Source organism: Microtus pennsylvanicus, chromosome 3 (genome assembly GCF_037038515.1).
Source record: "Microtus pennsylvanicus isolate mMicPen1 chromosome 3, mMicPen1.hap1, whole genome shotgun sequence".
Lineage (NCBI taxonomy): Eukaryota > Metazoa > Chordata > Mammalia > Rodentia > Cricetidae > Microtus > Microtus pennsylvanicus.
This window is the reverse complement of record NC_134581.1, coordinates 76,601,232-76,612,924: the sequence shown is the minus strand read 5'-3', so window position 1 is coordinate 76,612,924 and position 11,693 is coordinate 76,601,232. Positions and strand designations below refer to the sequence as shown.

Here is an 11,693-nt window from a genome sequence, read left to right as displayed (position 1 = left end):
TCTGCTTGGCCTCATCCGTAGAGATCACACAGACACACACACACACACACACAGGTGTTGCTAAAGGGAACTTTAATTGAGCATGGCTGATTCTTCTTTGAGGTCAAAGAGGAAGGGCATCACATCTGTAAGAGAGTTTAGAGGAGCTTACAACCTTGACCTGCTCTCCCCCGGGTCTGCTATGCTGTCCCCACAGAGCTCAAGGCTCCAATGCTACCACTTCTGAAGCCTTTCTGCTTGCTATGGAAGAGTCATCTCTGCACAGAACCCCCTGTACTTCTTACCCAGCTCGTATTGATTTCCCAGCATGCTGAACTGCCAGCAGCGCCAGCTGCAACCATGGTTTCCCAACCTACAGCTTAGCTCCACTCTTGTGGGAGGTCTCAGAGGGCCTCAACCGCTCCTAATCTCCCTGCTTCCTACAGTTCTCTCGAGTGGGAGCCTGGCGGGTACATCTAGCCTAGGGTCTGGGCCTCAGGCCCCCCACCCTTGGGCCCACCCATGACAAGGCTTCACACCTGGCTGGCTCATGCACTGTTGGATACTTTCCAGCCGTGTGGAAGCCAAGGTTTGTGTCTCCTCCACAAAGCGGCGGTGTCCCTCCTCAGTCAATTTCCAGAGGCAGGATCGAGGCCGTGTGTGGACCTCACATTGCATACTGACTGGCACCTTCTCAAAGCTGTCTCGGAAACAGAGATTGTGACGGATTGTGTTCTTCCAGCCTTCGGGAGCTGTCCGGAAAAAGGGGAAGTGCTTTCTGTGGACAGGGAGGAAAAGTAGGAAGGGTGTGGTTCCTCTGAAATATTCTAGGCCTTGTTCTCCCCCTGGGCCAGCAGCCTCAGAACTTCCTAGCAGGGTGAAGCGGGGCAGGCTGGTCTGGAACCTTTTCTAGCAGAGCCACGATCCCGGGAATCGCTTATGACCCTTTCTTTTCCTTGGTCTTTTTGAGAGAGTCTTAATGTAGCCCAGATTGACACTGAACCCTCTGGGTAGCTGAGGATGACCATAAACTCCTGGTCCACCTTCTACCTCTACCTCCTAAGTGCTGGGACTACAGGCCTGTGCCACCATGTGCTACCATGCTCGGCTGAGAATTTTCTTCTCCTAAACCTACTTTACTGTCCCCAACCCCAGGTTCGTTTTTGCCCATCCCTCAAGGGTTGAGGATTTTGATATCAAACCATGAGAGAACCAACATGCTAGGTTCTCTGCCTAAAATCAGGGAAGACCTCCCCCCATACTCACTCGGACATGAATATCAAAGCTGAGTGTTAGCCAGGTGCGGTATCGCACCTTTAATCCCAGCATTTAGGAGGCAGAGGCAGGTGGAGCTCTGGTTTTGAGGCTAACTTGGTCTACGTAGTAATTTCTAGGACAGTCAGGGCTACACAGAGAAACACTGTCACTTGGGAGACAGGCAAGTAGATCTCCGAGTTCAAGTCTACTCTAGTTTATATCATGAGATCCAGATCAATCAGAGCTACAAAGCAAGACTTTATCTCAAAAATGAGGCCCTATGCACATGCATACACACACACACACACACGCACGCACGCACGTATGCACACTAAAAGCAAATTCTCAGTGAGGCTTTCTTGACCCCAGTGGGTACAGGGTTCTGTGCCAGCCAGGACAGTCTAAGGGCAGTAGGTGGAAGATGTTGTTGGGAATATTGGGTTTTACTCTGGCTAATCTTTGGAGGCAGGGTGGGAGAAGCTGCAGTTTGGCCCAGGTGGACTGATATCCGAGGGAAGGCTGAGTTTTTAAGAGGCGGAAGGGGATGGGAATGCTCACGTTCCTGAACATGGGATAGGCATGCATTTGCCTGGGAAAGAAAACCAGGAGGGTACATATATGCTCAGGCCCAGATGGGGAAACTGAGTCAGCAGCCCAGGGCCAGGTTGGAAATTATTAGACCCTGACCCTCCCCCTTTCCCTCCTCACAGGCCTCCTGGGCACATACCGAATGAAGCTGTAGATCTGCTGTACGTTGATGCCACAGGGGGCGCTGTTTCTGAGTGCCAGGGCAATTAGATGGAAGTAATTGAGAGGGGGACGGAACCAGAGCCTCCCCTCTGGGCTGATAGCTTGTCCAAGCCTCCTGCGACTCTGGAGGGGACCCCTTGTGGGAAGGGATGGGAGAGCCACAGAGGAGCTGTCATCCTGGTCCTTGGCCTCCTCCTCTTCTGTAAGCTAGAGGGGCACAGAGTAGGATCTGGTCCTGACTCCTTGGCCTCCGCTCCAGGATACAGTGGCAGACGAGGGAGCAGTCTAGCATCCACCATCTGGGCTTCTCCCCAACCCAAGGGCACAGAGCAGTTCTCAAGGTGTTCATCCTTTTCTGGCCCTCAGACACCCAACTGCTGTGCCCACTCATCCGTACCTCCTCCCAGGCGCTAGAAGAGGCAATGTGCTTCTGCTTCTTCTTCCGCTTGTGAGGAGGGGATGGATGGCTGGCAGACGGCAGCTGCAGCGGTGCCCCTGAAGCCTCGGAGCAGCTGGCTTCTTCCTCCTTCAAGACCCTTTTAGGTCTCCTGACCTCCAGCTTGCCGGGAGGATACACAATGTTTGGGTCCACCCACATCCACAGATTGGGCTTAATGTCTGGACCTGTGCAGAGGAAAAAGGGACTTACCATAGCTTTGGGGAGCAGGATAACCCCAGCTCAGGAAACAAAACCATGTCCAGAGAGCTCACCACTTACCATCTTTATCAGGGTAGCGTATTTTTTCCAAAGGCAGTGTTGGTGGATGAACTATTTGGAGTCTGTATTTCGCAACTGGCAAAGAAAGAGAGAGAGAAAGTCAAGACATAGTAGAATTTTTACTGTTACCCCATGATCTGGGCACTTGAAAGTTTCTGGGGGCAGTGTGGGCTAGCCGGGGTAGTATGAAGCTTAGAGACTGGTAGTCCCTTCACCTCCAACGTTCAGAATCTCTGTATTTTTCTCTCACTCTGCATACACTATCCCTGAACAACCTCATACACGCCTATGGATGGGTTACCATTCATAAATCCAGGGCTCCCAAATCTACCTACATACCAGACTTCTCTGCTAGTCTCTAAAGTAGAGCTGTGGACTGGGTGTTGTTACTTGGGTTATTGACAAGTACTTCAAACTCAGTATCTCCCCTCTTCCCTACTCTTCTCTCCCCCTTCCGCGCCTTTCCTCCTGACATGGGGTCCTGTTATAAGTCACAGGCTGGCCTCAAAGTCTTCATCCCCCTGCCCGAGTCTCCCAGGATTACAGGCATACTACTATGGCCAATGTCAAGCTTAACATATCTAAAATAAAATGACATTTTCTTGGGGTGTCAAGATAGTTTATCAGGTCATGTTCGGAACAAAACCTATCCCCTAGCCCTGCCCACAACTGTTATTCTACATCCCTACTTTATTAAAATGTGACTTACAACTTCATATGGGAAGACAAACTGAAAGTGGAGATCACAGACAGTAGGGGTCTGGTCTGTAGGTAGATTTGAGAACCCTGGATTTATAGATGGTGACTTACAGTCTCTGCATAGGCAAATAATACCCCAAAATAAATTCCTTGGTTGAGGCGGGGCAGTGGTGGCGCATGCATTTAATCCCAGCACTTGGGAGGCGGAGGCAGGTGGATCTCTGTGAGTTTGAGACCAGCCTGGTTTACAAGAGCTAGTTCCAGGACAGGCTCCAAACCCTGTCTTGAAAAACCAAAAAGAAGAGAGAGAGTTAAGTTCCAGGACAAGCGGACAAGCAGGGCTGTACAGAGAAACCCTACCTCAACACACCTTCCCTCCACCCCGCAAAAAAGGAATTGGTTCAGGGCTGGAGAGATGGTTTAGTGGTTAAGAGCATTGGCCGTTCTTCCAAAAAACTTGGGTTCAATTCTCAGCACCTACATGGCAGCTCACAACTGTCTCTAACCTTCGTGCAGACATACATGCAGGCAAAACACCAATGCACATACAATAAATTTAAAAAGACCTTTTATTTAAAAAAAAAAAAGTAAAGAGTTGGTTCTCGCACGCCTTTAATCCCAGCACTTGGGAGGCAGAGGCAGGCGGATCTCTGTGAGTTCGAGACCAGCCTGGTCTACAAGTGCTAGTTCCAGGACAGGCTCCAAAACCACAGAGAAACCCTGTCTCGAAAAACCAAAAAAAAAAAAAAAAGAGTTGGTTCTCTTCTTCCTACCACGTGGGCTCTGGTAACCAAACTCAGGTCATCTGGCACAATAGCCTTCACCTGCTAAGCCATCTCATCTACCTTTCTTGTTTTTATTGTGGGTGGCCGTGTGTAGTGTAGAGCATGTGTATGTCTGGACACCTGTGTATGCATGTGTGTATGTGGGGGATGGGGAACGCGTACAAATGCCCTGGAGGTCCATGGACCTGTCTATGTGTGAATGTATGTTGTAGAGCTGTGTCTGGGAGTACATGAGTCTGTACGGGGGTGTGTGTGTGTGCATGCCCCTGCATGTGTGCATGTGGAGGCCAGGATTCCAATGTCCTCCTCTATCAGGCTCCACCTTGGGCACATGTGTCATGGTGCGTGTGCATCATAAGACAATTTGAAGGGGCTGGTTCTCTTTCCACTATATGGGACTCAGGTGGCAGGTACCGCTACCTGCTAAGCATCAGGCAGCCCCTTGTGCTTGTTTCTCACTGAACCAGAAGTTCCCCTTTTTGGGTTAGGCTGGCTGGCTAGTGCGCTCATGGGATACACCTGACTCCACTCCTAAATGCTAGGGTTCAGGCACAAACACCCATGGCTAGCTTTTGAGGCAGGTGCTGGGGATTTGAACTTAGAACCTCACATACAGAGTTAAGTGCTCTTAGCCACTGAACCATCTCCCTGGCTCCCTTGTTTTTGTTACAGAAAACAAAGACTTTGGGGGCTGGAGAGATGGCTCAGTGGTTAAGAGCACTGGCTGCTCTTCCAGAGGTCCTGAGTTCGATTCCCAGCAACCACATGGTGGCTCACAACCATTTGTAATGAGATCTGGCGCCCTCCTCTGGCGTGCGGGCACACATGAAGGCAGAATGTTATATACATAATAAATAAATATATCTAAAAAACCCTGCTGATATCGAATAAATATTTAAAAAAAAAACAAAGACTTTGGGTTGAGGTTGTAGTTCATCAGTGAAGCCGAAGCCCTTGTCTGAGATGCACAAGCCTGGGTTCAATCTCCAACACCACAAAATAAGATTTTTTTTTTTTTGGTTGTTTGAGACAGGGTTTCTCTGTGTAACAGCTCTGGATGTTTTGGAACCAGCTCTTATAGATCAGGCTAGCCTCAAATTCAATGAGATTCTCCTGCCTCTGCCTCCTGAGTGCTGGGATTAAAGGCATGTGCCACCACTGTCCAGCGACAAAATATTTTTTTAAAGATTGTTTTGAGATGGGGTCTCATTAAGTAGTCCTGGCTGGCCTATAACTTACTATATTGACCAGGCTGGCCTTGAACTCACAGACCCGTTTGTCTGTGACTTCCAAGTGTAATACAATATTCAGTTAAGCACTTTAAAATGCTTAAGGTTTTCCTGCCATCATTCCTCAGTAAGTATCCAATTGATATATTTGGATTGCTTTGTGTTAAAATAGTTGATTTAGCCAGTGTAGTGGAGCACACCTTTGATCCCAGCACTTGGGAGTCTTAGGCAGGTGGATCTCTGTGAGTTCAAAGTCAGCCTGGTTTATTTTACATAATGAATTCCAGGACAGCCAGAGAGACATAGTGAGACCCTGACTTGAAAAAAATCAAAACAAGCAAAACAAAGAATATTTGGTTTAAAAATCTATAGATTTTTGTCCTGAGATGAGGATAAAATTTCAACTACTGAGGTGGCACAAAAATATATTTCTGCCATTTTGTTCTACGTTTATGAAAAGTACAATTAAAAGATCAAAATATCAGTCAACTCTGAAAACTATTGAAGATACTCTACATAAATTCTGTAGTATCAAAGATTCGACCAAAATTTAATTTTCTATATGAAAATAAGCATATTTGAGGCTGGAGAGATGGCTCAGTGGTTAAGAGCACTCACTGACTATTCTTCCAGAGGACCCGGTTCAATTCCCAGCCCCCACAGGGCAACTCACAACTGTCTGTTACTCTAGTCCTAGGAGATCTGACACCTACACACCAACACACATAAAATACATTAAAAATAATAAGCACATTCATCTCATTTGTATGTAAATATGTTTGTTTGGTTTTTTTTGTTTTTTTTTTTTTTTTTTGGTTTTTTGAGACAGGGTTTCTCTGTGGTTTTGGAGCCTGTCCTGGAACTAGCTCTTGTAAAACTGTTTGTATCTTTAATAATGGGAAAATTATGTGTGTTTTAAAGAACCGTTTTAAAATGTTTCCCAGCCGGGCAGTGGTGGCACACGCCTTTAATCCCAGCACTCCGGAGGTAGAGGCAGGCGGATCTCTGTGAGTTCGAGGCCAGCCTGGTCTACAAGAGCTAGTTCCAGGACAGGAACCAAAAGCTACAGAGAAACCCTGTCTCGAAAAACCAAAAAAAAAAAAAAAGTTTCCCATACATTTATTATCAGCACATGTTTGATTTGCATACCAACTATACAGACCTATATACCTGGCTTTGTTTAGAGACAGGGTCTCTACGTAGCCCTGACTGCCATGGAACTCTGTATGTAGACTAGTTAGAGATTTGCCTGTACTGTGCTTACATACCTAAACACTTAGGATCCCATAAAAATGTCTTAGGTGAGGCTGGGCGTGACCAGAACTTATTTGATGTGTAGCAGTGCCCGCATGTATATATGTGCACCACTTGCACATTGGTGGTGTCCAGGGAGGCCTGAAGAGGGTGTCCCCTCACTTGGAGTTATAGATGGTTGTGACATTGTAGATGCAAGAGCAGTAAGCTCTCTTAAATGCTAGGTCATCTTTCCAGGCCCTGAAACTTTTAAAACTTTTCTTACCTGTCATCCCTTTTGACTCAAGACTTCGTTGTGTTTGTTTGAGACAGGGCTTAACAACTGTAGCTGTCCTGGAACTCACTCTGTAGACCAGGCTGGCCTCCCGAGTGCTGGGATTAAAGGTAGAGCCACCATATCATTAGGTTATTGTTTGAAAAGAGACAGTGTGCTTACTGGACACCTCGGGAGTTAGAAAGGGTACTCTCATTTCCTTTCTTTGCTAATGTTCCTAACAACTTTAGGTCAGGTCGGTGAGGGCACACACGTGTAATCCCAGCCCGTGGGAGTCTGAGGTGGAAGGATTACATCTGGAATGCTAAATATCATACAGCAACTTTGTGCGATATCAGAACCTACGTGATGGTTCGGCGAGTCAAAGAGCTTTCTGCCTGGCCTGCCAGCCTGAGTTTAGACTCTGAGACCCACATAATAGGATGAAAGAACTGACCCCCACAGCAAGGACTGATGTCCACATGTGCACGAACAGCAGCGTGCAAGCTCACATACAAACACATACAGAAATAAATGTTTAAAATGTAACATAAAAAAACATGGAATCACTCGGGAGGCAGAGGTAGGCAGATCTCGTGGAATTCGAGGTCAGCCTGGTCTACAGAGTGAGTTCCAGGACAATCTCCAAACAACACAGAGAAGCCCTGTCTTGAAAAACCAAAAATAAATAAATAAATAGTAAATGTACAGCCTACTAAACCAAGGAGTGGTGGTTCATGCCTGTGTGTGCTGAGAGCCAGAGGATCCAGGCCAGAACTAGCAACGCACCGAGTTTGAGTTAGCCTGGCCTAGGTGAAAGACCTATTTCAAGTTGCTTTGTAAGTGGAAACTGAAACTTAGTGATTTAAACAATAAACAAAACCTTTGTATATTTACTTACTCATCTGTTTCTTTTATATGTGTGGGGGGTGGGGTCAAGGCCACTTTCTCACCTGAGTTCCAGTAATTAAACTCAGGTTAAAATCCCTGCCCGCCCCACCCATCCTTTTGAGACAGGTTCTGTGTAGCCTGGGATGCTCTGGAACTTGAGATTTTCTCACCTCAGCATCCACAGGTGTGTGCCACCACTGTAACTTTTTTTTTTAAAGCCCTGGTGTCCTCAAATTTACTATTTAGACCAGACCGGCCATGAACTCTTAGAGATTTGCCTACCTCTGCCGCCCAAGTGCTGGGAATAAAGGCATGTGCCACCATGCCTAGCTCTTTAGAGTCTTTTGACCTGCATGTGAGTTCCAGGACAGGCTCCAAAGCTACAGAGAAACCCTGTCTCAAAAAAATAAAAAAGGTCGTGGGAAGATGTGAATAGCAGCTTGCACTAGGGAGGCTGAGTGGGAGGATCTCAAGTTGGAGACTATCTGGAGAGCAGAACCCTGTCTCAAAACAAACCAAAAACGACATTTTCACACACACACACACACAATGTTTTTGATCAGATTTACCCCATTACCCTGTGTTGACCACCCCTATTCCTCCTTCCGTTACTTTTTTTTTGGGGGGGGGGGTCTCATGGCCAAGGAGCCCTTGAACTCCTGGAGAAGCCAAGGATGACCTTGAGCTCTGGACTCTCCCACCTCTATCTCCCCCACCTCAATTCTTGAAACAAATTCTCACCAGGGTTCCTGTCAACACCACCACTGTTTGATTCTTCTGGGGTGATTATCTCTTTCTCCTGAGTCTCTACACTGGAATACCTCAAGGCTTCAGCCTTGCTCCAACCATTCTTACTCCTTGAATTCCAAACTTATACCAAAAATCTCGAAATTTGTGTCACCAACTCACCCCCTCCCCAGAACCCCAGGCCCTGACATTTAATCACCTGCACACTTGCTGTTCCTCCTTGGATAAATAAGACCAAGTCAGGGACCCAGCCAAGGCTACATGGTGAGACCCTGTCTCAAAACAAAATGCAAAACCTTCCCAGAAACAAAGACAAGGGCCTTGCACAAGCCACCTTTAGGATGACCTAAAATCGCTGGGCACAATCACTCCTGTGCTACTGAGGCATATGACATTTATATATGGAAGTGGAGCTGGTGGATGTGACTAACGGGGGAAAAGGTAGTGTTAACCCAACGATTTTGCCAGACAAGGCACAAAAAAAAGCACTTTGAACACAAGAGTAATTACCTCACACTACTGAACTTAAGGTCTGGTCCAAGGAGGAGGAAGAAAAATTTAGAGAACAAACTGGCCCACCCCCCCTTCGGCGATGTTAAATCTATTTGGTACTACAGACAACACAAGTAGGGGTGGCCCACACGAAGAGCTCCGGAGGTAGGTCAACGGTTAAGGCTTGAGGCAAAGCCGGGTAGTGGTGGCGCACACCTTTAATCCCAGCACTCGGGAGGCAGAGGCAGGCGGATCTCTGTGAGTTCGAGGCCAGCCTGGTCTACAAGAGCTAGTTCCAGGACAGGTTCCAAACAATACAGTGAAACCCTGTCTCAAAAACAAAAAACAAAGGGACTCAAAACAAAAGCAAATAGCAACAACCAAGCAAAAAAGAGGCAAGGATATTTCCCCAAAGAGAACTGTAACTGTTTTACATCTAAAAAGAAAGTCTTCAGTATGCCAAGTGAAGCCTAAAAACAGAGAGAGAGAGAGAGAGAGAGAGAGAGAGAGAGAGAGAGAGAGAGAGAGAGAGATCACGCCACCCACGAGACCCTCCCCCACAGCCCCACTCACGTTCCTGTAAGTACTTGGGCAGGTGCGACGTGGTGAAGGACAAGAAACACTCATTGCCCATGTCCCAGTCCAGCAAGCCCGGCACTTGGCCATGGAGGCTGGCCCAGAAGTCCTGGTCCTGGAGTCTGGGGTCCACTTTAAAGGATAGGGGACTCAGGCCGGCACCGGGGTGGAGGCTCGCCTGAGTGGAAGGTGCTTCCTCAAACACCTGGGGCAATTGAGCAGGCGAGCAGACAGCCAAGCAGCCCCTCCAGACACTCCCAATTGCCCCAGGTTCCACCGGGCGCGCTCCCGATCACCAGGCTCTCCTCCGCCTGTGGACGCGCTCAGCTGACAGAGTGCCTATCTAAGCAGTTCCAAGACCCTCACGGCCTAAAACCAGATTTCGTGCTACAAACCTACAACCATACTCGGTAGAAAGCACAAACTACTTTGCGGGTTAGTCCTGGATTTCTAGAAACGCTGGCTCAAGGGGCTGGCGGTCGGAGGTGGGTGGGTTAGGGAGTGGAGGGGGTGGGAAGAGTTAAAATGCGGGGGCGTGGAGAGGCAGGCTGAAGGTGCTAGACCAGCAGGCCTCAAAGAAAAATAACAAAGCAGGGCGTGGCTACTGCAGACCTTTAATCCCAATACTCAGAAGGCAGAGGCAGGCGGATCCCTGTGAGTTCTAGGCCAACCAGGTCTTCAGAGTGAGTTCAAGGACAGCCAGGGCCACACAGAGAAAATTTCTCTGGAAAAAAAAAAAAAGAAAACTTCTCTGGAAAAAAAACAAAACAAAACAGAAAACCAAAATTTATATTTCATAAAAGTTTTATACAGTTTATCGAAGATTATAACCCTAATAGGTGGTGGAGCTGAGATTAAATTACATAGCAATTTTATTTTTTCATGTTTTTTATTGATATTTATTGAGCTCTACATTTTTCTCTGCTCCCCTCCCTGCCCCTCCCCTCCCCCTTTCAGCCATCCCCCCCCCCCAAGGTCCTCATGCTCCCAATTTACTCAGGAGATCTTGTCTTTTTATACTTTCTAATTCCCATGTAGATTAGATCTATGTAAGTCTCTTTTAGTCCACATTGTTGTCTAAATTCTCTGGGATTGTGGTTTGTAGGGTGGTTTTCTTTGCTTTATGTTTAAAAAACACTTATGAGTGAATACGTGTGATAATTGTCTTTCTGTGTCTGGGTTACTTCACTCAAAATAATGTTTTCTAGCTCCATCCATTTTCTTGCAAAATTCAAGCTGTTGTTATTTTTTTTCTGCTGTGTATACTCCATTGTGTAAAAATACCACATTTTCCTTATCCATTCTTCGGTCGAGGGGCATTCAGGTTCTTTCCAGGTTCTGGCTATGACAAACAAAGTTGCTATGAACAGAGTTGAGCATATGTCCTTGTGGCACGATTGAGCATCCTTTGGATATATACCCAAAAGTGGTATTCCTGAGTTTTGAGGAAGGTTGTTTCCTACTTTTCTGAGAAATCGCCACACTGACATCCAAAGGGGTTGTACCAGCTTGCATTCCCACCAGCAATGCAGAAGTGTTCCCTTTCCCCACAACCTCTCCGGCATAAGTTGTCAACAGTGTTTTTCATCTTGGCCATTTTTACATGTGTAAGCTCAGAGTTGTTTTGAGTTTTCTTTCTCTGATGACTAAGGATGTTGAACATTTCCTAAAGTGTCTTTCAGCCATTTTAGATTCCTCTGTTTAGGTCTGTACTCCATTTCTTTATTGGATTATGTGATCTTTTGGTGTCCAAATTCTTGAGTTCTTTATATATTTTGGAGATCAGCCCTCTGTCTGATGTGGAATTAGTAAAGATCTTTTCCCATTCTGTAGGCTATGTTTTGTCTTGTTGACCGTGTCCTTTGCTTTACATATGCTTTTCAGTTTCAGGAGGTCCCATTTATTAATTGTTTCTCTCAGTGTCTGTGCTGCTGGGGTTCTTTTTTTTTCTAATTTATTATGTATACAATATTCTGTCTGTGTCTATGCCTTCAGGCCAGAAGAGGGCACCAGACCCCATTACAGATGGTTGCGAGCCACCATGTGGTTGCCGGGAATTGAAC

General features: G+C 46.8%; 1 protein-coding gene across 1 annotated transcript; it reads right to left on the bottom strand.

The window, feature by feature from the left end:
* Positions 1–474: 474 nt before the first annotated feature.
* On the bottom strand, positions 475–9,688 carry Foxr1 (forkhead box R1). The gene is made up of 5 exons (XM_075967813.1): positions 9,628–9,688; positions 2,705–2,779; positions 2,384–2,610; positions 1,964–2,193; positions 475–757 (listed from the first exon to the last, which is right to left on the bottom strand). Exons 1-5 carry the CDS (start codon positions 9,686–9,688, stop codon positions 475–477), a joined length of 876 nt encoding a protein of 291 aa, XP_075823928.1.
* Between the last annotated feature and the right edge of the window lie 2,005 nt (positions 9,689–11,693).